The sequence below is a fragment of the Triticum urartu genome, chromosome 4A (assembly GCF_056163025.1).
Source record: "Triticum urartu cultivar PI428250 chromosome 4A, HENAU_Tu73, whole genome shotgun sequence".
Lineage (NCBI taxonomy): Eukaryota > Viridiplantae > Streptophyta > Magnoliopsida > Poales > Poaceae > Triticum > Triticum urartu.
This window is the reverse complement of record NC_141876.1, coordinates 451871374-451898486: the sequence shown is the minus strand read 5'-3', so window position 1 is coordinate 451898486 and position 27113 is coordinate 451871374. Positions and strand designations below refer to the sequence as shown.

The 27113-nt window shown below is 44.6% G+C and overlaps 4 protein-coding genes across 13 annotated transcripts; all 4 read left to right on the top strand.

Annotated features, from left to right (window-relative positions):
* Positions 1-1823: 1823 nt before the first annotated feature.
* LOC125552002 (uncharacterized) lies at positions 1824-7354 on the top strand. Its single transcript, XM_048715437.2, has 6 exons — positions 1824-2393; positions 3711-3902; positions 3986-4225; positions 4974-5191; positions 5906-6157; positions 6647-7354. The coding sequence occupies exons 1-6, from the start codon at positions 1973-1975 to the stop codon at positions 6929-6931; spliced, it is 1608 nt and encodes a 535-aa protein (XP_048571394.1). The 5' UTR covers positions 1824-1972; the 3' UTR covers positions 6932-7354.
* Positions 7355-8747: 1393 nt separating this feature from the next.
* On the top strand, positions 8748-12383 carry LOC125552006 (cytochrome C oxidase assembly protein). 2 transcript variants are annotated; one of them, XM_048715448.2, is made up of 4 exons: positions 8748-9096; positions 11321-11520; positions 11639-11768; positions 11877-12383. In XM_048715448.2, exons 2-4 carry the CDS (start codon positions 11351-11353, stop codon positions 11946-11948), a joined length of 372 nt encoding a protein of 123 aa, XP_048571405.1. In that variant the 5' UTR covers positions 8748-9096; positions 11321-11350; the 3' UTR covers positions 11949-12383. The 2 variants fall into 2 exon arrangements, with proteins under 2 accessions (XP_048571405.1, XP_087374695.1); XM_087518569.1 differs by having other exon boundaries at positions 8749-9806.
* Positions 12384-12839: 456 nt separating this feature from the next.
* LOC125552004 (RNA pseudouridine synthase 5) lies at positions 12840-18155 on the top strand. Of its 9 annotated transcripts, XR_007303350.2 has the most exons (15): positions 12877-13140; positions 13246-13315; positions 13444-13471; positions 13795-13841; positions 13976-14066; positions 14368-14545; positions 14833-14920; positions 15009-15090; positions 15220-15295; positions 15996-16063; positions 16205-16274; positions 16451-16535; positions 16657-16750; positions 17659-17786; positions 17911-18155. XR_007303350.2 is itself a non-coding variant. In XM_048715441.2 (14 exons), exons 1-14 carry the CDS (start codon positions 13014-13016, stop codon positions 17142-17144), a joined length of 1107 nt encoding a protein of 368 aa, XP_048571398.2. In that variant the 5' UTR covers positions 12875-13013; the 3' UTR covers positions 17145-17329. The 9 variants fall into 9 exon arrangements, 7 of the variants coding, with proteins under 7 accessions (XP_048571395.2, XP_048571398.2, XP_048571400.2 ...); XM_048715441.2 differs by lacking the exons at positions 17659-17786; positions 17911-18155 and adding an exon at positions 17142-17329 and having other exon boundaries at positions 12875-13140; XM_048715440.2 differs by having other exon boundaries at positions 12880-13140; positions 17659-18155.
* A 269-nt stretch (positions 18156-18424) lies between these two features.
* On the top strand, positions 18425-25803 carry LOC125530318 (uncharacterized). The gene is made up of 11 exons (XM_048694715.2): positions 18425-18832; positions 19018-19082; positions 19191-19305; positions 22386-22453; positions 22546-22623; positions 22843-22907; positions 23016-23082; positions 23203-23385; positions 24642-24698; positions 24817-24912; positions 25172-25803. Exons 1-11 carry the CDS (start codon positions 18526-18528, stop codon positions 25397-25399), a joined length of 1329 nt encoding a protein of 442 aa, XP_048550672.2. The 5' UTR covers positions 18425-18525; the 3' UTR covers positions 25400-25803.
* The last annotated feature ends 1310 nt before the right edge of the window (positions 25804-27113 follow it).

The window sequence follows — 27113 nt, the reverse complement described above, 5'->3', positions numbered from 1 at the left end:
TTGATCATTCGTGGTTAAAGTCTCAAAAGTACAACATAAAAGAATGCCACGTGGCCCATATATCTAAATAAAAATAGTGACCGTCAGGTCACGAACAGTTTTTCTTCGCCCCACATGCGACTCCAGGTGTATATCCACGTCTAGGGTTCCATGCCTCCTGTTGGCACTTTTGTCGATCTGCCTCATCCTCTATGGCCTTAGAGTTTGTATTCTGCTCACGAAAGCGAGGTGGTGGCAGCTCCTTAGAGATAGAATAAAGTTCTTTCGCTTAGCCCCTGTCCTGGCGGTACGTCTCGGGTCGATGGAGGGCGTGTGAAGGTGGTTTTTTGGCGGATCTTATGTGATTAGACGCGTGTTTGTCTTCGGTAGGTCTATGTGGATTTGGTTTTCATTCCTCTGCGTTTTTGTGTCTACAGGTTGAATCTTTTCGAATTGTGCTTCTTTCATCGATCATGGACATTGCTCTGGTGCGCTAGCCCAACGACTTCTCGATTGTCTATTATAACAAGGTTTGCCTGACTCGGGTGAGGGACGGTGGTGCACCTTCAACTTGTTCCGATGATTATAATCATCACTAGGTGGGCTATGTACATGGATGCATTTTTGGTTACTTTTGATGTTCTTTGTACCAGCATGATGTTTGATGATCAAATCATTTTTTTGTAAAATAATAATAACCGCCGAACAAAATGAATCCCCTCTACCTATCGTACTCCCTCCGTTTTTTCTTTTACGAAAATATCAGACCTATTATAAAGATTCAGCAGAAGTACAAAGCATCCCAAACATAATAAAGATTACATCAAGATCCATGGGCAACCGGACGACCATTTTCGCCACCAGAACAAGCGGCCCACACGTCGCTGTCCGGCCTGACCTTGACGATGACAGTCGAAAAGCCTTCATGCACGTGCCCCAAAGGACTAGTGTTGGGTAGCCGCAATCATCGCCATTTGAATCCTTGAATCGATCTGAAGAATCTGACACCAAATCTCGCTGTTGCATACGCACAACGAGAAACCCTAACCTCGCCGCTCCGACGAGCTGGCAGGAATCTAGACAGGAGCTCTGTCTAATCCATCCCGATGAACGAACTTGAGGAGGATCGGAGCCTGAAAGACTGACGTGAAGAAGAAGCGCCACCATCCGTTCGAGCGCCGCTCTTGTGAGAATTAAAACTCTATCTATCTAAGCCGAGGCACTAGGAATACCCTCCTGTCACCGGCGAATCCACATACTCGTCGACATAGATCGAAGGGAAGAAGACTTTCCCTAGTCATCTTGCGAGAGGAGAAAGAAAAACTTGGCTATTGGGTCTAAGAACCCTCGGCAGAATCACGTGCCCGTCCGTTTCTTCACATATTAGCTTTTGACGTAAATATGAATTTATAAAATTTGATCAAATTTATTCCTTTTTTTTTCTAAATTTCATTATAAAAAATATATATATGGTATGAAGGTTAAAAAACAAATATATACGGTACGCAAATATATTGAAAGATGATTCTAATGAATTGATTTGGTATTGTGGATGTTAATAATGTTTTGCATAAATTTGGTTAAAATTTTAAAAGTTTGATTCAAGACAAATCTAATATACGAAGTAAATGAAAACGGACGTTAGCATGCATTTTACGGTGCGAACGATGGGGTGCCCATACGCCATTCCGCGCTAATCCAACCGCTCATTAGCATCGTTCGCCGTTGGATCCTCGCACCCTACGGCGCAGATCCGCGGACGCCCGCGGAGGCGAAAGCAACCCCAGAACAACCAGCCAGGCAAACCACCCAAGCACGCCGGTAGGACCCAACCCACCAGCGCTGCTGCTCCCACAGTTCCCAGTTTCGCCTCCATTTCAATTTCAACCCCGTCTCCTCTCCATTCACTCGCCACTCCTCGCTGCGCTGCGCAGTTACACCCACCAAACGCACGCACACGAGGGGAGGCAGTGATCGGCGCCGTGGCGGCGAGATGGCGGCGGCGGCGACGATGACGTGGCACGAGGAGCTGGCCACGCTCGTCGGCGACACGGGCGTGCGCCTCCCTGCCGCGGCCGGGGGCGCGGCGCCGGCGCCCAATTCGGCGGCGGCGGTCGGGGGTGGCTGGTACGGGGAGGAGGAGGAGGGGAAGGTGGAGGAGGGGTGGGCGCAGCAGGCCAGGGGGTTCGCCGAGTCCACGGCGGAGATGCTGCGGGAGCTGGGGCTCGGCGTGTGGGACGTCGCCGCGCAGAGCCTCGCCGGCGCCGAGGACAGCGAGCTCGCGCGGCGGCTGCGGCGGCCGGCGGCGGCCGCGGGCAAGCGCCTCAGCTTCATGAACGAGTACCTCCCCGAGGACCGCGACCCCGTCAGGTGCTGGGTCGTCGTTGCCGCCGTCGCATTCGTCGCGCTCCTCGGTAACCGCCGCTGATCTCTCATCCGCCGCTCTTTTCTGCCTCGCGTGCACGTCTCTCTCTACCTCCGGCCGAGCGTGTAGCGCGTGCTGTGTCCTCGCGCATCATGATGTGCGCGTTATGCGCAGTATTTCCTGGTTTGAGGGGATGGATCTAACTGACTAGTAACTCTGGGGGTTCGAACTAGAGTCCTGTGCTGCTTCTTTTTGGCGAGGGTTTGCTTCGGATTACAGAATCAGTCCCACTCGTTCTCTACCGGCTTTTGTTTTTCCGAATGTTGACGAGAAAAGGGTTCCAATGTGGGATCCATGCCTACTGCCTAGTGTGCTTGGGCAAACATTTGTTGACGGGGTAAAAAGCAAAGCAGTACACCATGGGTGGGTGCTGCAACACTTGTGTGCCAAACAGTCTGGTCCTGGGTATAGGAGGACTTTTGGGTTGGTCCTGTGCCAGTCTTCCTCTCCAATTTATACCGGACAACTGTTAATGCTCTCTTAAATGATTAGTGAATGAGCTTCCGTTGTTTCTCTAAAAATAATAAATATACGGAAATGATAAATCCCGAACGTTTGGATTTTAAGCATGGTAACCCGAATGTTTTTCATGGCAACTTTAGTTCACGCGAGGTTGGCAAACATGGCAATTTTCTGAAAAAAAAAACCGAACTTGGACAAAGTTGCCATGGAAAAACGTTTGGGGTGATATGATTAAAATCCAAATGTTCGGGATTTATCGGGGCCCTAATAAATATAAAAGTCACCATGGTCTTTTTTAAAATTCTGTTAGGTTTGCCAAGTCAACCTAATGAATAATGTTACGGGCAGTCAATTGTTTTACTATTGTGTGAGCCTTGCTGCTTACTTCGGCTGTATGGGTTCTATTGCTAATTCTAATGGGTTATTGTAGTGTCATGTCTCGGTGCGAACATAAAGCTTCTTGCTTGCTAAGTGGCAGGTGTTGTTCAGTGTCTAAACGTTAGGCATTTTATTCAATTTTCTAAATTCATGGTGATATCACCATTCTTGTTATCCTGTTAGGCAAGGAACATAAAATTATACTCCCTCATGGTGACTGAAACGCTCTTATATTTCTTTACGGAGGGAGTAGTATAGAACATCTATCCACAGTGCCATTGCAAATGCTTATACGTCATTGCACAATCATCTTGTCATTGCACAAGTCACCGGAAGAAGTCTCTTGTATGACGGAAGAAGTCTCTTGTATGAAGTGTTTCAGTCAACAGCGAAATTTTATGTGCATGTAGAATAAACGCACTACTCCTAATTTGATTACTTCATTAGTGACACTATTTCTGTGCAGTATTAGGTGTAGGGGGTGGGGATGATACCCCAGTGGAGCAACCGAAGAAACTTTACATAAGCCCCCCAAATGCTAAAAGATTTCAACTTCCTGATGGACGGCACCTGGCTTACGAAGAAAAAGGAATTTCAGCTGACAGGGCAAGATTTTCACTGGTTGCTCCCCATTCTTTTCTTTCGTCAAGGCTAGCAGGTAAGAACAGCTGTTACATTGCTTCTGGGCTATTGTATTGCGTCATGCTGCTGTTTTTATGCACTGTGCTCCTTTATACGCAGGAATCCCTGGAATCAGCTCATCACTTCTAGAGGAATTTGGGGCACGACTTGTGACCTATGATCTTCCTGGTTTTGGTGAAAGTGATCCTCATCCAGGCCGAAATTTGAATTCTTCTGCATTAGACATGCTTCACTTGGCCGATGCCCTTGGGATTGTGGACAAGTTCTGGGTTGTAGGCTATTCTGGAGGTGGCATGCATGCTTGGAGTGCTCTGCGCTACATTCCTGACCGGGTGGCAGGTAGCCTACACCAGATGCTATTTATGTTCTTTTGGAGTGTTCTATTCATAAGCCTGTCCCATTCCAAATATGTATCCTCCCCTTACTTTGATAAATACTCCCTCCGTCCGGAAATACTTGTCATCTAGATGTATTTTAGTTCTAGATACATCCCTTTTTGTCCATTTTGATGACAAGTATTTTTGGACGGAGGGAGTAGGTTATAATGCTGATATCACCGTTAGTTGGTTTTATTTTTTGTGATTGTGCCTTCTGAGTGTCTGGTATCGACATCATACTTTCTTATGCTTGTCACTTAATGTTTGTCATAGTTTACATTCAGGCGAGTTTGTTACCGGCACGACTTGAGAAAAAGCAGTATTTCAGACACTCTAAAGCAAATTACCATTCTTTTGATTTGATAAGAATGTAATGGTTACCGAATCAGATGACCAAACATCGTCTAATACTGTCTTCGAGAAAAATCTTGTTTTTTTCATTCGTTAAACAAAACAATGGGATATGCTTCTAATTTAGAGCACCACATGCCTGGTCCTTCTTTGGAATTTAGTTTTGTCAATACATAGTAATGACTATTTTTACTTCCATGTCTATCACTATTCCATCTTAAGCTGTAAAATTATGTTCAGTCAAAATCATTTCTGGGTTATATTCCAAGAACACAGATCTTACATATTTTATTTAAGTATGTGTGATATTTTGCGCTTACTATATAATTCTTGTCGGTGACACGTTGCCGTAAATCCAGGTGCAGCAATGTTCGCCCCTATGGCAAATCCGTATGACTCCAAAATGACCAAGGATGAGAAACGTAAAATTTGGGACAGGTGGTCAACTAAACGGAAACTAATGCACATTTTAGCTCGGAGATTTCCATCACTATTGCGCCTCTTCTATCACAGAAGCTTCCTTTCTGGAAAGCAAGGACAGCCTGAGAGTTGGTTATCATTGTCAATGGGAAAGAAGGTATGCTGTAATCAGTGTTTCGTACAATCATTTTTTAGACAAAAGGTTTCGTACAATCTTCAGGTGTAAATCCTTTTTTTTTGGGAAATATGGGAATTGGTACCGTTATGTGCCATTATTTGCTGTACTATCCCCGCCCTTATCTATAGGTGAATCAGATGCAGGATTTGTAGTGGGGTATCTTGTAGACATGGAAAATCACATTTTATTGTAGTGGGGTACCTCAGACGATGATACAAGAGTAGGCCATGTGTTGTAGTTAGGAAAAGAGAAACCTGTGAATCTGTGATCTATGTATATAGGAAAATATGACATCACATTTGAATAAAATTGCAACTCAACACTCCTTATCTAACCTACATAAGACCCTATAGATATAGCATTTTTAGCTTTAGTTCTTGAGTGAATTAACATATAATTACTGCTAGTGGCATCGGTTTGTCATGCCTGCACTGCAATGCCCTCTGAATCACATTATTTTGTCCTTGTCATACCGTAATTGCAGCATCAGTTCCACAAAGGGTAGCAGCATTCTCACCATGGTTTTGCTGCATGGAAGTACTAGTAACTGATTCATTTGATGCTGTTTATGCCACCTTAGAATCATTAAGTCCAGGCCATTTGTGTGACAAAGCCTGAAACTAGTACTGATTTTACAAGCTTGAGCATTCATCCTTTTTCATGCCAAATACTAATCCTTTATGCATTACTCAGGACAAAACCTTACTGGAAGCTCCTATGTTCAACGCATTCTGGGAAAAGGATGTTGCAGAGTCTGTGCGCCAGGGAGATGCGCAACCATTTGTAGAGGAAGCTGTGCTGCAAGTATCTGATTGGGGATTCAGTTTGTCAGACATTCAAATGCAGAAGAAAGAGGATCAGGGAGTATTTGAATTTATCAAGTCTCTGTTCAGTCAGGCTGAACGAGAGTGGGTGGGATTTCTGGGCCCAATCCACATCTGGCAGGTTTGCACTCTCTTTGCTACAAATAATTGTTGATTTCGAATCGAGTTGGCATGTTCGTGCACAGTTGTAGTTTATTCCAACCATATGGATATTTCAGCTTGATTTCTTTGAATGAGAGTGACTTGTGGTTAGTAGAAAAGAGAATGAAACACACTAGTTTTGCCATGTACACTAACGCATGTCAGAGTTCGGTGTAGGGAGGTCAGGTGAATCAAATGACAGTATAATTGATAAATGTGCATTATTATATACTTCCTCTGTAAACTATTATAAGAGCATTTACATCACTAAATTAGTGATCTAAACGCTCTTATATTAGTTTACGGAGGGAGTAGAAATCATCACTATGTGTCGTCATTGGACATAGTAAACCGCTAGTTGTCCGATATAGTGCTTGATGAGTCACATTCTCCTCAGGCTACATGTTTTGCATCCCCATTTGGCTGAGTTCTTCCTGAAGGACTAAAAGTCCATTCAATCTTTTAACAGGGAATGGATGACCGGGTGGTGCCCCCATCGGCGACCGAGTTTGCCCGGAGGATGGTTCCAGGAGCCACTGTCCACAAGCTTCTGGACGAAGGCCACTTCTCATACTTCTGTTTCTGCGACGAGTGCCACCGTCAGATATTCTCCACCCTGTTTGGCACCCCGCAGGGCCCTCTGAATCCTGCACCGGAATCCAGTGAAGTGGCCCCGGAACCGGTGGAAGAAACAAGCCCTGCATATGACGAAGAAGTTGCAGGGCAGGAGCAGGAAACATCAGGCGTGGCCTGACCATGCTCAGCCTGAGGATCATGAGTATAGATACAAGAGTACAAGAAGACTGTTACTAGTAGGAACCTCAAAGAAAAGATAGGCTTTTCCTTCCTTGCCGCCAGTGGAGAAATGCTGACTGAGTAGAGCGTCGAGTATAAAACGAAGCTCTGGGTCTGGGTCTGGTTGGGGGGCTGCACCGATTGTGCTGGTTCGGTATAATGTACAGGAAAAGTCTTGAAAGGTCTGCGCATGAAATCACCTGCTTGGTGCGCCGCTAGCGTTCTCTCTCGATATTGACGTTCGATTTGGCCTGTGACGACGCGACGCCCTTGCATAGCCTATTCTGCGCATTTGCTTAGTATGCCGTGTAATGGGATGGTTGGTTGTATTGCTCTCTCAGCTATGCAGAAGTAGTCTTTGCTGTGCCAGCCTTACCGATTCCGGAAATCTAGCATTTGCTTCCTCTGTAATGTGTTGCCTTTTCCCATTTTCTGAAATATCCCATAGGTTATTGATCTGGAAAACACTAGACATTACAATGAAAAGGTAACAAGACACAGAACGAGCAGTATTAGATTTACCTCGAAAACAATACCTGCCATCTTCTTCCTTCAATTACACACCACACGTCGGTGCTTGAAAAAGCACTGCATTAAGTGAAAGACACACCTACTAGGCTTTGAGAACTATTGCCCACTCGCCGCTAGAAACAAAATCTAATAACCGATGAAGAAACGTTAACTGAGGCATCATCCCATGTAGTACAGGTTTGCAATCCTTCACCATAGAAAGGGACCAAAAGACATCAATGAAGAAATCATGCCATGCCACTAAACAACTTGAAAGAAGAAGTCAATGCCGCCGCACCAAGAGACATCTAATAAGTGTTTCACTTGATTGACACACCAATCGTCAAGATCTAGAGCGAACCATCAGATCTTTTTTTTTGCGGGGAAAAGCATATCATTTAATCAACCAGGGCTTTACAATCGTTTGAAATAATAATACTAAACTCCTTTGGGGAGTTTGCTAACCAACAAGCAGTGCATTGGTGACTATGAACCATTAGATCTAACAACACCTACAATCACAATCCTTCTTCAACAACGGATTGGACGTCGTCAAGATAGAAAAAGACCCGGTAGACTTTATTCGAATGCGCCATTGCCACCGCTACCTCGCTGATAGCGTCAGGAAATCAGAACCTGGATGAAATACAAACCTATCTGATAATAAAACTAAAGAAAAAGAAGGGGTGATTCTCCACTCATCTGATCACCGACGAACCGCCGAAAAGGAGAAAGCAAGGGGGGTCGAGACGGTGGAGGAGACCTAGGTGGCGGCTAGAGTCGGGAAAAACTTCAGTAGTATGGGTTTTACGTGTATATAAAAACACAGCAAAAAGCGCAACGCACCGTTCTCGCGCGCCCTGGTTTCCCCACCTGGGCCGAAGATCACTAGGCTTGCCTCGGGCCCGTTGTGGCTCGCTCATAAGAGAAAAAAAAGGGTCAAATAGGCGTGAATGTCTATACCAGACGAGCCCAGCGACCTGCCTAGCCTGTCTTCCTCAGTTCATCCCGATACGGCGCACGCATAGGAGAACGGACCGGGCGCTGGCGCTAACCCTACCGGACATCTGGATCGGAGCAGAGCGCCGTCCCAAGCGTCGGCGCGCCACCCCCGCGCCGCGGGCACAGTCCTAAGCTACCGAACAGACCCGTCGACAAGCATGTGTGAACGGTGCGACCGCACAGGGCCCCCGAAATCATGGGGGCCCCGATCGGGAGACAAAACCGTGAAAACCAGCTCTTCGATATAAACCAAAGAAACCAGGAGCGTAGTTGCCTTTTATCTCTGGCAAGGCAGTGTCCGTACTTAACTTCTTCTCCATCTAGCGTCAAAAAAAAACTTCTTCTCCATCTCCCTTCACGCCGCAATCAAGAGAACGAAGGCGCCTAGGGTTGCGGCTTCCATCTTGCCACTCCAGCGGCTCATCCCAGCCAGCCACGCCCCATTGACGGCCTCCTCCATTCTTCTCTGCACCGGCCTTGTCCCCGTCTTCCCCGCCCTGTTCCAGCTCCCCTCCTGCCATGCGCCTTGAACTCCTCGGATCCAACCCAGCTTCCCCTCTGCGTAATCGTCCTGAGTGGTAACTACGGTCTGACTTCCCGTTGCCTGACCAGGTAACCCGATTCCCTCCTCCCTTCTCCCTCCACCGGTCCTTACTGACCCTTCTTCCCTCGTGTTATTTCTTTCTTCTTATTTTTTTCCTTCAATCATTGTGCAATTCGTGTTTATAGTGAGATTATATATGCTTCCAATGCAGGTTGTGTTTGTGAATAATGATGATTACTTGGTTTGTAGTGTATATTGTTAGTTTATAAGGTGGAATTGAGTTAGTTTGCAAGGTGTTTGTGAGAATGCTTATATGATAAAAAAAAGAACATGTATTCCATAGAAATTTACAGTCAGAACTCTGATAGGTCATAGGATGTGTGATCCGCTAGCCAAAGGAATGCCCGATGCAACCAATCGCCATCGGCATGAAGTCGGGCATTGGAGCAGGGAGCACTCCGCCCTTGTATCCGCTGGCGGCCCGACTTGGATTCAAATAGTTATTCAGTTATATGCTCAAGTTATATTGGTTCTTTAAATTTAAGGGCTCTTTTTTCATTTCGCACCGGGCCCCCAAATTTCTGGAGACGGCCCTGCCACCGAGCAGCGTCCCCGCGCCCGCACGCTACCACCTCGCGCTCGCCTCGTCCTCGGCTGCTCGGCACTTCGGCAGGCACGACCAGGACCGCGCTCGGAGCACGCTGACCGCCGTCCATCGCAACGGCCCGGGTCGCAACAGGCAGCACGCAGGGGCCAACGCCAGTCCACTGGGCCTAGCGTGAGTGTTCCAATTCCTCATTTTCTGAAATTTCCTCATTCGAGAATAGAGGATGATCCTTAATTTTGTTTGATTCATTGTACTAGCATTCAATCGGTAGTAAGAAGTAATTTGTTGACTTATGTTGTTGGTCTGTAGGTGTGAAAAATGAAGAGTTAGTTATTGCTACTAAGAACAATTTGTAGTTGTGTTGTTGCTATTGTAAACTTTCATGTCCATATTGTTGTGCCGCGATATTTTTTCTTGCCTCTGCATACCATTTAGAAAATCTTGGCTCTGCCACTGTGGCCGGAGAATATCTTTTCCGCAGATTATTGCGGGCCTGAACTGTTCTCTGCACAATCCTCGTGTTCAAGATGAGCCCTTAAGGTCTCATGCAAAGCTGGCTGATGGTGAAAATGCCATTCGAGAAGGTTAAAAAAATGCCATTGGAGTGTAGATAAATGTTGGCGATTCGATCGTTGGATTGGCAATGAATGAACCAGATCAAGCTGGACAAGGCACCAAATCCGGCTAAAAGCAGCTTGACTGGTGGAACACCCCCTCTCCCCCGCCCCCTCCCCCGGCCTAACCCCGTTGCTATCCCAGCCCGACGTCACCGAGTTATCCCTGCCTTTCCTTGCTGACACCTCTGTTTCACCATGCCGTCACCCGAATTTGTCCTGCCAAAGAGAAAGAGAGCTCCGCCTCTAGATCGACGCTGGTGCCCCCGTCCAACCCGCCATCACTGAGCCCCCCCAACCTCGACCTCCAGCTCGCCGCCCAGTCGAATCTTCGCCTTGACAAAAACCACCAGCAGCTGGTTGGTGTTGGCCCACCTAATTTTTGAATGTGAGTAAACATGTATGCAGATCCATTAATGTGTTAAAATGCTTGCTGTATAGATGTGTTTACATGGAATGTGATCTGAAGATGACAAACCAAAATTGTTGGTCAAAGTCTTGTCTTAAAGGACCGGAATACACCTTTTCCCCAAAGAAGTGTCATGTACTATAACCTATTTCATCTGTGGACTGAACTGATGAAACATTTAAATTTCTACATCATATGCTAATACTCTGGATGGTGGTCATTATAGTTAACCCTAAGAGGCCAATATTATCGTATTCCATGGATACTGTGGATTCAGCTGTCGAGTCATTGCTGTCAATTGGACGGAAAATATTGATATTGTAATTTGTGTTTAATGATATATTATTTGCTAAAACTTTGTCTGCTCTGCTGTTGTTGATCTTCTGCCTGTCTGGGTCATAAAGGTTAATTTGATCATTTGAGTGCTGTGAATAATTTGGTGCTTACTGAGTGGTGAGTGATTTAGTGCTGTCAATGAAGTCTACAACTTCTTTATAATTGAGCCTTAATTCAATATTAAAAAGGATGAGCTGCATACATGCTAAACAATGTGAGCAGTCGTAAACCATTTTACACTTGAATGTCCTAGTTACCCGAGAACAAATCTTTCTTCCTGTGTTATCGACTTCATGACCTTAAGTCAACCTTTTTGTGTGTGGCAGTTGTTACATTTGCAAAGGACAAATTCTGGCATGAATACCACTCAGAAAGTTGATCCAGGGGAACCAGCTGCTAAGATTGCTCAACAAGCCTCTCAGTTCAAACGATGGGGACGCAGACATCCATTTGTTCGATATGGTCTTCCACTCATTTCGTTGACAGTGTTTGGTGCGGTTGGTCTAGCTCATCTTATACAGGGAAGGTAAGTCATTTACCATTCTGCACTGGCTAAAATACAGGAAACCAATCGGTCTGTAATTGTATCCAGGCATCCTTTTGTTTCACATATTTGACGGTCGCAGCTCATTTGTATTTTGCAGCAAAGAAGTAACAAAGGAAAAGGAGGATATGGAATGGGAGGTCGTAGAGAAAACAAAAGCTCTGAGCCGAACAGGACCGGTTGAAGGGGCCTATAAGCCTAAGAAGCTCTCACTAGAGGATGAACTCAAGGTAATGTTATGTTCATATGCCAAAGAAACAAGGTCTGCCATTGTTTTTCATGATTGGTCTGACTGATGAGCTCTCCCTCTCTCCCTCTCTCCCTCTGTATTGTTATAGGCTTTGCAGCAAAAGGTGGACATAAACAGCTACGACTACAAGAGAATTCCCAAACAAAATGAAAACAAGTGAAGTAAAGCACCGGTTATCATGCTAAGGAGTGGGAGATTTTCTTAAAAGCTCTGAAGTAGTTTCTTCATATTGTTACTTCATAAGTTCCTTGGGATGCTGTCGAAGTGTTAAAATGAGATTATGGAGACATTATCATCAGAGAACTCTGTGCTTCATCAGCCACCAGCAGTCGAGACTTAGGTCGATGATCCTTATGAAGGCTTGAACCGTAGGAATCATCTTTGTAGCAATAGGAGATGGACGTTTTCACAGTCCGCCCAAGTGAGTTTCTTTTTTTGAGTTGATCGAATACCGCCTTCATTATCAAGGGGCCAATAAATTGTAACAGAGTACTCTGACGTGTGAACAATCAGATTTTGTATGCCATTCCTTGGAAGCTACTCCCTCCGTCCCATAATATAAGAGGAGCCAGATCCTCTAACATGCTCAAGGGAAGTCACTGAGCTAGAGTGGTGTTTGTGTAAAAAAGAGAAGGAAAGTCAGGGAGCTTATGAAATTGAAATATTTCTTTTAAAAAAAGTGAAATGAATTAAAAATTGAAACGAGTCTTCTAAAATTGAACTTGGAATGTCACAAATTGAAATTGATCTTTTAGAAATTGAAACCTGCCTTTTGAAAATTGAAATAAGCACTGTTCATGGGCTAAGAGTGAAAGGAAGTCAGGTTACTGTAGCTTACCTGAATTCCCTTTGAATGTTAGAGGATCCAGCTCCAATATAAGAGCGTTTTTGGCACAATACTCTAATGTGTCATTGTGAACAATCAGATTTTGTATGCCACTTCTTATATTTATTATATTTTTGATATCAAGCCATTTTTTTATATTGTTATGGGACGGAGAGAGTAATCAGTTGTGTCACGAGCACCAGACAAAATGGGAAGAAAGTTCTTAGAGACTCCGATGCCTGTATTCGGCTGTCAGATCACCTGGCTCGATTTGAAACTTAATGGCACAAACGTTTCGTCCCCAGGGAAAAGCAGAAACCTAGTGGACTCATCTAAAAATAAAAATACCTAGTGGACCAATATGCAAACTGCACTCCTAAAGCTGTATTCCTCCACCTGATGGCCGACGCGATGGCCGCCGCCGCCGCCGGAGAGAGTCCGCCGCTGCAGGCGGACTACTTCTTCGGGAGGCCATGGCCCGATCTCAACGAAGGACTCTCCTACACCGATACGTTCCGCGGCGCCGGTCAGCCTCCCCTTCCTCTCCCCAGCTCTCTTCCTTTTTTTTTGCGGGGTAGCTCTCTTCCTGTTTTGCTTTTGAACTTCCTCTGATTTATCCACATGCGAGCAGATGCGGAAACCACCGCCGCCTTGATCAACTTCTACTCCGAGAACTACAAGAGCTCGGCGCCATTGCCAGGGTACGTATCTGATGCCCAAGCTCACTTGTTGATCTCCGTGGCTTCCTTCTCCTTTTGTATTTGGTTTCTCTGGACTGGAGGCTGGAAGGCCGTGTTGATTTGATTGTGGTGGTTGCACGCCTCTGCAGGTGGATTCATAGGATTCGCAATGGACAGGTAGCATACGCAGCAACCAGTGGTTAATTAGTCATGCTGTTTTTGTGTGTGGGTAAATTAACCATGCTGTTAATTTTGCAATCAGTCGTTTTTTGTTGTTATGAGTTGCTAGCTGTTAGGCTTATGAATCCTTCATGCTGATGCTTTCTCTCTTTGCCCTTTTGAGCTTCAAATGCATGCATAAGAAAATTTATGTGGTGTCCTGTAGCTAATTAGTACTCCCTCCGTAAGACACTTATTTTGGAACGGAGGGAGTAGTATGTTTCTGCATTGTAAGTCACGCGTGTTGAAATACAAATGAAGGCACTGAGATTTTTTTGCAGATAACGGTTGATGGCCAAGTTGTCACTGATCCAGATATGATTCTCAGGTATCCTCTTATGCTGTTTGCAGTACACATTTGCAACAAGGGTGTTATCGTTCTTATTTTCCTTCATCGTTTCCTTTACGTTAGTAGCTACCTTTCAAAACTAATATGTATTTCATTTGGATCCCCTTTTTCAGGGTGGGTTCTAAGTTGGTATATCATCGCCTCGCATGGAAGGAGCCATTTGCACCACATTTGCTTCAAGTGCTTTATGAAGATGACGACATGGTATGCACTTCAACCTGGTATTCTTGCTAAATTGCACATAAACACATTCTATCCAACTGTCGTTCAGCCTAGCTTGTTGTCAAGGTTCAAGTCATATCTGTTTTTCATCTATTTTTTGCGAGCCAAATGCTTTTTTCCCATTGTAATGTTTGTCTGTTATTGCTATGGTAGTTGCAAATCTTGGTACCGATTTTCAGCAAGTATGAATCTTCCTTATCCCTATGTATGTTTAATAAAATTAGTTGTAACACTTAAAGCTATATAATCATAGCCATAAATTAGCTCACCATTTTTTTTTCAGGTCGCCCTTAACAAGCCTTCCGGTTTGCAAGTTCTGCCAAAAGGAATCTTCCAGCAGCGCACTGTTCTAGCACAGCTTCAGTGGAAAGAGTGGAAGATGCCCCCATCAAGCTGCTCTAAGAGAAAAAATGTGCAGTTACATCCTGTACCTGTTCATCGATTAGGAAGGGGCACGTCAGGTTTGTAGCTTTTTGTTTAGTTCACTCTGACCAGTTGAGGCCTAGCAGATGTGAATTTTGTTCCTTGCCTATGAAACCAGGAGTCTAGGAGAAATACATATTTGCTGTTTCTGGAGCCCTTTTTTTTTTACCATCCTGTAACAAAGAGCCCTTCTGCAATGAAGCCTCATGTTCCTACTAATTTTTTGGTTATAAAATGTGTCTCGCAGAAAAATGTTTGTTACCGCTGCATTTCCATATGTAAAAGTGAAACTCTTGCTGATGACCTGCATGTTCCATGTTATTAGGTCTACTGCTTTGTGCCAAGACAAATCTTGCCAAAGTTCAACTTGCATCTTATTTTGCAGAAGGTGCTGCAAATGCAGAGAAGAAAAGGTGTACAATCTTCTCTTTTAAATTTGGAAAGAGTATATCAGTATCGTTAGCACACCAGTATTGGTTAAGTGATTAATTTAATTTATAGGGATGGAACTGAGGTGGGCAAAGAACGGAAAATTTCAAAATTCTATCGAGCATTAGTAACTGGTATACTTGAACACAATGAGGTGCTGTGCTTTCCCATTCACGCCTGTGAATTACACTATCCTAACTGATATCTTGCTTCAAAAATGTATGTACCGGCCATTCTTGCAAACCAAAATTTATGGTATGATTTTCTTTCTTTGCACCTGCAGGATGTGGTTACTCAACCCATAGGATTGGTTCACTACCCTGGAGTTGCAGAGGGACTTTATGTGGCATGTTCCTCAGGTACTACAAGTTTACCGAACCAAGAATGGGCTTACTAAAATCGACAATATAGGTTATATTGAACAAATCTTGCTTGATTTATTAATGCATCTCCAGTGCAGTAAGCGTCTAGCGTAAGAGCCTCGATCTCCAATCCAGGCAATTAGTTTACAGACACTTAGGTAGTAAATTTTGATTTAAGCGTCCATTAACTCCAATGCAAATTTTGCAAGTCCCTATATATATCCCTAGAACAATCAAGTTGGCTGCATTTGTTTTACCGGTTTTAGCGGAAGTCTCCAGAGCTCTCAGCTTCTCAGATAATTCTGTTCGCTAATTAAGGGCTCTCAAAAAGAAAAGACAAATGTTGCTAGTTAAAGCTGCATGCAGGAGATGGCATTTATTAAGGCAGACATGTAGCGCACACATCTAATATGCCAAGGAGTACCGGTATAGTACCTGTGTCCCGCTAGATGAATACAGTCGAGATTGTAACAAACAAGCTAACAAATCAAATGGAGATCACAGTGTAGTGCTGTTGCCTGGCGAAATTCCGCCTGCATGAATAGCTCGGAGTGTCTGTCTCCAGTTCCAGAAGCGATGCCAACGCTGATACAAGGAATAAGGCCGAAACTGGCAAAATGACCGTGATTAGTGCCTGCTGTTAGCGCTGCATCGGACATGGCCTTATGTTTTTTTATCTTTCATTATTAATTCTCAGGAAAGCCAGCCATGAGCAAAGTGTGTGTTCTTGAGAGACTTGTGCATCAAAATCAAACGCTGGTCCAGGTATGATGGGGTTCTGTGTCCTGCTTTTACATATTCATTTATGTATGCACATGACATCGTTCCCTCAAATTACCGATGTGTATAAGGCTTAGATTATGATTTCTTATATATGTCACTGTTTCTTTTCCTTGACTGGTGCAGGTTGAAATTCATTCAGGACGGCCTCACCAAATCCGAATACACCTTGCATACATTGGACACCCTCTTGTTGGTAAGCCAAAACACTCTTGTTATTGTGATGGGCACGATTTTACTTGAGCTCTTCCTTCCAGGCTTAGCTAAAAGTGTTTTTGCATATCATTAAAAAAATCTAAATAAAGGTCATGGCAGATCCTATTTTCATTAAATAGATTCCAAAGTTAGGACACTGCATGATTTTTTTTCCAGATGATCCTCTCTATGGTATTGGTGGGCAGCCTAAATTTCATGACCTGGAATCTACTAGTACGGATATTTCTTATGCATATGACGGGTAATTCTTTCATCTTTTAGTTGTGCTGCGAAGTACGTCCATGTATGACCCCCCGCCCCCCCCCCCCCCCCCCCCCCCCGTTCTTTTATCTAGTTTAACTAACCTTACCAATTCGTTTTAGAGGTTATGAGAGGCCTTTACAGCCTGTTCCCGGAGACTGTGGGTATCACTTGCATGCTCATTGGCTGGTCCTTTCTCATCCAACCACGAATAAGGTAAAGAGAAATTAATCTTTCTAAATTGGGTAGTGTTCTCCGCCTAACATGCGCAATAGCTTATGGGCCTTAAGAACTGTTTTATTGAATGAGGAATGAATTACAAGTAATTTTGTGATTTATTTCTGAATAAGACATGATTGTAGGGTTTTATTTTTCAGTACAACTATGAGTAAATCTTAACAAATGACAAAGAGTATTTTCTTTCCCTAAAAGAATGAAGAATTAGGTTCGCTCCTGTATAACTGTATATGCTACTATTTTGTTAGATTGTTAGACTGAACAAAGCAGGTAGGATATGCTACCAATCATATTACCAAGATGCAAAATGATGTTAAAAGAAGCTTCAATGGTTCCTCTGAGAATCTAAATTCTTATACTAACTACGCAGTGACTGCGTCTGTGGGGGTAACTGGCCTGATGTGCAGCAGGTGACCTCAGATCTACACGAAGACATGGTCATGGGTGTTGTCGAGTCTCATTTACAAAATGATTCTTCTGTTCTATCAGTGCATGAGGAAGCAAGTTTTTGCATTATTTATAAGAAGGGAAGAAAAAAAATCCCCATCAATGGAGAGAAACAGAGAAAGATCAATACTGCTTATTTTTGTCGATGCAATTATAGTCGTGCAAGAAATATTTCAATATTTTCAATCTAACATTAGAATTGTAAATATAAACGTAAGTATTGTTGGATAGTTTCTAGTTGTGCACTTTAGGTGATCTGGTTGGCAGAACGAACTGTGCAATTGAAATGTTTGATCATCTATTCATCCTTTCTTTCATAGGAATGTTGACATGATATTTTTCTTGTTAGTCCCTTTCCTTTTGGGTTCACTGAGCAACAAACGATGATGACTGAACACCACGTGTGTTTTCCCCTTACATTTTTGTGGATGGCTTTGCAGATGGTGAAGATAACTGCCCCTCTGCCGCATATCCTACAAACTCGAGAGGAGCGTTGCGATCCGCAAGTTGATACTTGAGCTCATAACTTTCCATTTGAAAGTATGTGCATCCATGAGTTGAGCAATCAGTAAGAGTTCACAGGCCATGTTTTTACAAGCCCATGGAGATGGAGGCTATTGGACGCTAACGTCCGCATATGAGGTTTTGAGTGTCTTACAGAGTGTCAGACTGAGTTTTTGTGTGTGGCGCAGCGTGGACAATACAGGAAATGGTATTGCCGAGTTTAAATGGTCATTGGACGCTTCTGAGGAGGAACCATGAGGAACATTTGTGTTACAGTAGATGGTAGAACAGAGTAAACTTTTCAGGTCACTGCATCTGAAGATGCATGCACACAGCCAAATGATGTACTAACTGCTGCTGTGTGTGTGTTCGTGTTGTATATATGACCGAAACCAATTTTGCACTTATGCAAATGTATGCACATTTTGGCTAAGATTATCATCTGCAAGCATGTAGGAACTATATTACCATGTACTAGTATTCCGAACAAAGTTTGTTTTTTATTTTACTTTTTGCGTATGAACCAAGTTTGAATGCGACAGCCCAGTAGCCCTACATCTGAATCGAGGATAATTCAGATTTGATTCCTGAAACTAGAACAAACATAAATGAACCCATCTCTGTTCTCCTGAACATGAATCTTTATACGGCGGATTTACCAGCAGCGTACACGGAGTGACGGAGTTATGACCGGCCTTGTGCCGAACGCGTGTTCGCAGCAGCAGAGTTACACGAAACACAGGACACCAGCACAAGGGGACTGCGCGGCGACACCATCTCTCCCTCCCTCCCTCCCTACACCAATGGAAGGCTCGCCGGCGACGCGTCTCCCCGAGGCCGACGCGCTCCCCGATGGCTTCGTCGAGAGCTCCTCCGCCGACCAGGCCCAGCCAGTCTCCTCCGCCCCCGCCCCCGCCGCCGCCGATCCCCTGCATCCCGCCCTCGGCCCTGATCACGAGGGCGCCGCCCGCGCCGACGGCGAGGAAACCCTAGGCTCCCCATCCACCCCCGCCGACGCCGCCGATGCCCTGCGGAGCCTCTCTATGGCCGCCGCCGCTTCGGAGCCGGAGCGTGCCCCCGAGCGGCAGGGGCCCGCCGCAGACATAGGAGGTGATCTCTCTCTCCCCCTCTCCCTATCACGCACTGACAGCTTCCTGATCTGATGTCGTCTAATTTCGACATCAAATCGTCAGTTACAGTTTATGGTGAATGAGGCAACTTATTAAGCGGCTTCGCCCATCGCCATTGAAGTCTGTAATATGTTCGCTCACCTTCGTTTTGATGCTCTGGCACAGGTGCCAAAGATGCAATGAAGGAGAGTTTTGTGGTAGAGCAATCAGAACCGCTGGCCAATCCAAAGGTTGTCAATGCAGAAATGGATATGGTTTAGATTTCTCTGTCTGCTATATTGGTGTTGGTGTGGGAAGATAAGTGTGTGCTAAACTGGATTGATTCCATGACTTTGTAGGATAGTGGCGAACCAAAGCGTAAGGTCGTGAAGCGGAACAGTAAGCTAGAGAAGGACAGGGAGTTGTTGCAACTTGCCCAGAGGTACCATGGAGTGGTAGCGGAGAGGGATGCAGGCAAGTTTCTATTATCCAAAATGTGACCCCGATGCTTAGTTCTCCAACAGTTGAATGAAATGGATAAATCCGTTGGTTACTCTCAGTTAAGGATCCACTGTTAAAAACCCCACAGCTGTCCTTTGTTTGGAATAAAGTTATCTAATAACCATGTTAATATATAACGTGTGGTAATTTGAAAACTTCTGGATTCTTCTCATTAAACAAAACAAAACCTATGTAACTAAATACTGATCACTCTGTTCTTTTTTCCTTTGTATGCACACTCGTAAAATCCTTCCTACCTTAAAATGTATTCTTTTGGTCTTTCATCAGAAATTATAGCATGGAACATCTGGTGGACCAGACACATTTAGCAAGAACATAGCAAAATCTCCATTCTGCTTCTTCCATGGACAATTGTCCACTCTATATAGGAAAGATGCATTATATGATCGTTCCATCACTATATAAATCTATTCATTTATTTGAAATTTGGGTTAGCAATGAACACCCCCTAAACGGAGACAGCTCAATTGTGCATATTCCATTAAAGGATTTAAAATTCATTAACATTTTTGTTGAAAACATGAAAATCACAGTTAAGATTCTTTGTAGCTCCTTTAGACGGAAGGATTGTCATCCCCTAGAATTTTTTCCTATAGAGGCACATGGGATCAGAAAACTAAAAGACAGTGAACACGAAAATTCCTATGGTTTCCATAGGCCATACACCCCTATTCCGTAGAATTCCTAGCCAAGGCTTAGAGATCTAGAATTTTTTTCTGTGTCTGGCAACTGTGGGCTATGGCAACGCATCTAATAATCCCTAAAGAATACTCATGTGTTTTTTTATGGTGCAACCAGATAATCAAATAGTTTCTATTACTTGTTCATGTGTTTTCAATTCATGCAGGATTCAATATGTCATGACATTTAGTTATTGTGTATTTTTCTGTTCCTGTGTTTATCGTTCATGTATTCTTTTTTTCTTTCTGAGAAAACGCAAAAGCTTTGCGTTTCATTGCATTGATAGAGAGAAGAGTCATTACAAGCTCCAAGAAGGACGCACCCGACGTATAATAGCCCAAGCAAGGCCACACCCAATGCACAATGCAACGCCCCTAGACGCTAGTCGCCGCTCCCTTCAGGAGCAAAGCCGCAAGCCCAGACACGCCCGCCAGAGCCCACTGCCTAGCCTTCGACTTGATTGCGTCATGATGCTTCCAGATGCACCAAACCACTAACTGGATGACTGAGGACGCGCCTTCCGAGCCAAGAACCCGAGGTAGGAAAATAGAGGCAAGTTTCTTGCCACCAATCCACAAAGTCCGCCCCCTCGGCTGGGCCAATAGCAATCGACCTGAACCAGGAGAGCACTTGCCAGAGAGGAGGTGGGCCATTGTCTCCTTGGACTGGTCGTATAGCACAAAACTCGATGTGTGCTGCAAGCCATGACGCCCAAGACACTTTGATCTGGTCAAGCGAGCCACAGGAAGAACTTGACGAGCGAGGTCCGACCGCGCCCTCAAAGAGAGCGTCATAGCAACTCTTGGACATGTACTGCGCATCCGCCGTCCAACGCCACTGGAGGGCGTCCGTGTGGGGAGCAAGCTGCACCAGGCAGGCCAACCGGCAGATGGCACAGAGCCGGCGCCCCACCCCGCCCCCGATATCCGAGATCCAGCGTCGATGCGATCGGGCATCCCGAAGAGTCAGGGAGACCAGCTGGTGCAGCTTGGGCGCTATCTCTGAGATTGCCCGACCATCAAGCCAGCTCAGTCGCCAACCACCATCTTGGTGGATGCGGTGAACACTGCATGTTCATCCCAGGAGAACTGGAGGCCGGGGCCTTTCCAGGGGAGGTTGGGATCAGTGGGCATCCTCCAGAGCCAGTGGACTCGGAGACTGATTGCCACCCTCCTGAGGTTCAAATCACCTAGGCCGGCCAGACGAAGGGGCCTACACACCCAATGCCAGTTGACGTGGCAGTGGCCGCCCTGCCAAGCAAAAGGAATCCCCTGGGGATCTTATCAATCTGCTTCTGGGACCGCTTGTTCAAGCCAAGAACCACCACCTAGTGCAATGGCATGGGGGCTAGGACCGACCTGACCAAGGTTAGGCGCCCAACCTTTGCCATCATCGATGCCCTCCAAGTTGGGAGGCGATCCGTGATCGTGTCAACCAATGGTTCGAGAGCCACACTTGACAACTTCCGGAGGGCGAGGGGGATCCCGAGGTACTTGGTCAGGAATGGAGCCAGCTGACACTCCATCACCAATGCAGCCTCGAGGCCACCTCGTCCGAACAACCTATCGTGGACACCAAACATGTAGCGAAGTTGTTGTGCAACCCCGACGTGTGCCCGCAGAGCGCTAAGAAGCTGCGAACAGCGAGCAACACCCTCCTATCCGGGTGACTGAAGATGATCACGTCGTTCGCGTAAAGCGAGATGCCGGCAAACGAAGTGCGAGGCGCGTGACTACGGAGCACCCCGAACTCCCTGGCCCTGGTCAAAACAACCTGTTGAGGGTGTCGATCACCAACACGAACATGGGGGATAGCAGGTCACCATGTCGCAGCCCCTTCTGTTGCCATATCGGCGGCCCGGCTCACCGTTGAGCATCACAGTTGTGCTGCTCGAGGACAGCAGGATGGCAACCCACTCACGGAAGCGTCCAAGCGAGGCCCAAAGCCGATCCTACGCAGCACCTCGAAGAGCAATGCCCAAGACACCAAGTCGAACGTGTGAGAGATGTATTCAGAAGAGGCCCAAAATTATTTTGACCGCAGTAGAAATAATTGCCTGGAAGTGTATTGGTTAGAAATCATATTTCCATAGAGTGGTAGCAGAGAGGGATGCAGGCAAGTTTGTATTATGTGAAACCATGATCCCGACTACATGCCTGTTTTTTCAACAGTTAAGGGTTCACTGTCCAAACACTACAGCTTCACTTTTTTTGGTTGGTATAATGTTCTATAATATTCATGTCATTAGAACAAAGCAAAATAGATCTAACTCAATACTCATGTATGCACATGGTACTCCTAAAATCCTTCCTACCTACTAAGATGTGCTGTTTGCATTTTGTCTCTTGCAGCCATTGCAGTTAAAGAAAAATTAGAATCTCTTTGTAGAGAATTTCAGCGTCAAAACAAAATGTTAAAGGTATGTTCAGTTAGTTCTGAGATGTGAAACTAGTATTCATAAGTATTTTGCACTTCTGTTCAACTGTGATATATCTTAGGTCTGTGGTTCAGGAAGAGTGCCAAAGGGTGTCAACAGAGGGGCAGAACTTTCGGATGGAGATGTCCGACAAATTCGAGAATGCTATGAAGGTCAATGATACGTTACATGACAGTAATCTGAAATAAATATTTATGAATGTCCTTTTTAATTTCATTACCAAATACATACTCTATGAGATTGGCTGCCCCCCATGAATGGGGGATAGCCTGTTTTACGTTCCTGGCCAGCTTGATCCCTGGCTTTGACTTAGTCATTAACTGGAGTACTTTTTATCCTTTATTTACCATTATATTTATGATATTTTATAGGCTGTCAGTGTCAAGCTTGAGGAGCAGAAAAATGAATGCATTGCTCAGTTTGAAGAGAACAATTCGTAAGACTACTAAGCTTAGGCATGTCTTCATTTTTAAGAGTTTCAATAATTGAAACAACCTCGATTCACAACAAAGTTACATACGTAATGATGGCTGCTATTTTGTAGGCTGAGAAATAAACTCAAAGACCTTGCTGATCAATATAATATCATTCAGCAGAAATATGCTCATCAGGTATGCTTGACCAGTAGCTCCAAGGATCCAATACTGCCACAAGCCCACAACAATGATTTATGTGTTGTTTATTGAACTTCCTATGAACTTTTGTTTCTCGTTGGCTCATCATACCTGCAGCTGAAAGAAAAGACGCTGGAACTTGAGCTTGCTGATCTGAAAATTCAACAGCATCAAGCGAAAGCAGCTCAAGAACATGCCCAAATGGTATTGTATGCTGAGCAAGTTTCTCAACTTGTCACTACTGAGAAGAACCTGCGGGTGCAGCTAGCTGCTGATGGTGAAAAATTTCAGCAGTTTCAGGTACTTTTGCAGAGAAAATCCTACTCTTAATTCTTAATTCTATTGCTCCAGTTTATCTTAACGGTGAATTTCCCCTCCCCCAGTAGATGAGCACATAAACAGCATTGAGAAAATTCCTTATTTGACACTATCTTAAAATCTGCTTCCTTATTTGACACTGGAAAAGTTTTTCTTCCCTATTTGACACAAGTTCTAAATTTTATTTCCTATATGACATTTTCGTCCATTTTGAGCCTAAATGACACCTGAAAAGACTCTTTTGCCCCTCATGTGGTATGTGTGTGGGGGGCAATAGCGCGCACACGCAGTATCAGTGCGAGGGCAGGAGCACACACGCAGCAACACATACACATGCACCAACACACAACGCACGCGCACACACGCACACACACACGCAGCAACACACATGCACGCGCACACACACGCAGCAACACACACTTCACGCAGCACACACACACGCAGCAGCAGCAGCACACACGCAGGCAGCACATAGGCACACAACCGCACACACACACGCGCACGCGCACGTACACACGCAGTAGCAAACACACGCAGCAGCACACATGCAGCAGCAGCACACACTCAGGCAGCACATAGGCACGCAACAGCACACACACACGCACGCACGTACACACGCAGCAGCACACATGCACACACACATGCAGCAGCAGCAAACATGTGCGCGTGCACCCACACACGCAACAGCACACGCGCGCGCGCACACACATACCACATGAAGGGCAAAATCGTCTTTTCAGGTGTCATTTAGGCTCAAAATGGACGGAAGTGTCGTATAGGGAATAAAATTTAGGACTAGTGTCAAATAGGGAAGAAAAACTTTTCCAGTGTCAAATAAGGGCATCTCCAACAGATTGTATGTTAGTCTTGTTGGTAAAATGTCCATGTCATCAACCAACAAGCTATCATACAACTACTCCAATGGGTTGTATGCAAGCTATCCAATAGATGGTGAGAAAATAAATGTGATTGCTCTCTATTTCATCTTGGAGCTTGTGCAAAGGTTGTTGGTTAATCTACATACAACTATGCTCTCTCTCCACATTTAATATATGCCACATCATCACTATGTCCTAGGTGGCAAAATTACCCACACCTATCTTACAACTGTTGGAGATGCCCTAAGGAACCAGATTTTAAGACAGTGTCAAATAAGGAATTTTCTCAACAGCATTCCAGCTTATCCATTTTAATGGGGATTATAGGTGTAAATGTTGTGTTCCATTATATCGTTTCAGGATGCCCTGTCAAAAAGCAATGAAGTGTTCGAAACTTACAAGAAGGAAATGGAACAGGTTTTTACCCATCTCACTTCACACTCATCACTGTATCTGCTATTCTGCTTTGAACCTTTGTTCTTATTAATTGCTCTGCCTACAGAACTTAAAATTTATTTTGTTATCTCCACATTAGATGGTGAAGGCGATAAAAGACTTTAGGAAGCAAAATGAAGCCCTGAAGAACAAGTGCGAGAATTCAGATATTGCTCTTGTGAAGCTCATTGAGGAGGTAATGCATACATTATACAAACTAGTTAGGATGCTCGAAAACAAGCGCACCTACCTGATCTTATTTGTTTGAAGCTAATAGCCACATGCTTTGATAGCTCATATTAATCTCCTTTAATACCATACCCGTGTGTGGTATCACCTTATTTATTTTTTATGGTTACGCAGTTTCATCTACCTTAGCTTGCATACTAGGAGAATTTTGTGCAAGTTGGTACGCATGTTGCTAACTTAGAACCTATTTTTGGTCATGCGTGCAGCGTGAGGTGATGAAGAAGCAACTAGACAAATATAAGAATCAAAAGGACAAACTCGAGTCCCTGTGCCGGTCGCTACAGGCAGAAAGGAAACAAAGCCCATCTGTCAGTATTCCTAATGATGCCTCTAACCAAGAAGATGTTACAAGTCAGAAACAAAGCCCATCTTCCAGTATTCCTGATGACGCCTCTAACCAAGAAGATGTTACAAGTCAGCAGCCAGAGGTATAGCGTTTTGGTGCTTCATGGTGCATGCCCTTGGTGCTGCTGCTCTCTATGGTATAACTTGGCGAGATTTTCTGAATCCTGGCAAACGATATATGCAATACTTTTACCCTGCTTTGCTTGTGATTCTCTGGGAGCTGTGGTATGTGTATATCACACACCCAACCGAAACTAGTTGCCTAAATATCTCATCGTTTGAGCAATTTCAGAGTGGCTTTGGTTTCTCAGTGCAAAGAGCTGTCGAGTTTGAGTTTGTAACCAGACCAGTGTTACAATTTGTTCCTTTTTCGTGTGATTGGATGGTAGAACATCAGTCTTTTAGAAACAAACCGAATGTGTGCACTGGTGAACTGATCAACATTCTGTGTTAAGCAAGTTTTATACTTATATTAGCGAGGAGTGCTTTGTCACTGTGTTAAGTGAGTTTTATACTTGGTACTCCCTCCGATCATAATAAATGTCGCAGCTTTGAACTAAGGTTGGGTCGGAGGAGTACTTCATATTGAAGAAATCAAACAATATATACTCCTGGTCTCCAGGGAGATAAAAAGAAGGTAAATGGGAGTGGTGGTGGGTTTTTTTTTTGCCACAGCTTTTACAAATGTCGTTTCATGCTGAAATTTTGCAAGCGCCGAAAACTTTTGTCAATGTTTGTCACTAAAATAATTCTGTTTTTTTTAAAAATATCAATATTTTTTGATTTTACTGTTCACCCACCCGAGCTCATTTGAGCTCAGGACTAGAAGTACTTTTGAGGTAAATGTTGTTACACTGTTATTTTGCTTGAAAAGCCAAACACATTCAATTTGTACAGGAAAACTAGCTAACTACCTGTTCGTTCGTACGGATAAAACAAATTAGACCATCTCAAGTCGCAAGTGACGCTTTATTCGCGAGATCGCCCCCCTTCTCTACGCATGCATTCCCAAAAGGTGCAGAAAGGCCAGGACGGTCACCGAGGGCTTGCCGGGACACCTATGGGCGCGAGACATTCATGATGAAATCGGCCAGTACCTCCTACTGTGGTGCCTGATCGAGGCCACTCCCCGACGTGCCCAACCGAAACGTGTTTGGTACTCATCCACAATGTGATGCTGCCAAATTTGCAACGTTGTCAGAGTTTTGGCACCGATATCAAATAGACTAGCAGTCCACAACTTTAGTTGGTTCCTAATTTATGCATACTGGGGACCACCACAAAATAAGAATAGGATAAAAACACTACCACATCTCTCTTTACCCACAACGTTTGGGTTGTTCACATCAGTTTATCTATCATTTTATTAGTTGAGGTTGTTTGGCATCGAAGCAAGGAGCATCGATGCCTCTTTTTCTAATTTGGCTACATCCTCCACAATGTTCTCACCGGTGCCAAAAGCCATTTTAACATTTGGCACTATCAATTTGGCATACATTGTGTGTTGGATTATGGATGGGCTTAGGCCCATATAAGACACTAATCCTTGATTAATCTTGAGGCTCATATATAAGATGGCAGGTGGTGGGAAGTTTAGTCCCACCTTGCTAGTTGAGGAGAGTTGAGACCCCTTTATAAGGGCTGCTCTACCATTTGCCATTGGGAGCTTGGAAAGAGGAGTGGTACACGCGCGCTCCTCCTCCGCCGCCCGCCTCGGGTTGCGGGAATGAGCCGAGCCAAAGCTTATTTTTGCCGCTCAGGAATGAATTAATTAATCAGGGATTAATTAACGAGTCGCTAACA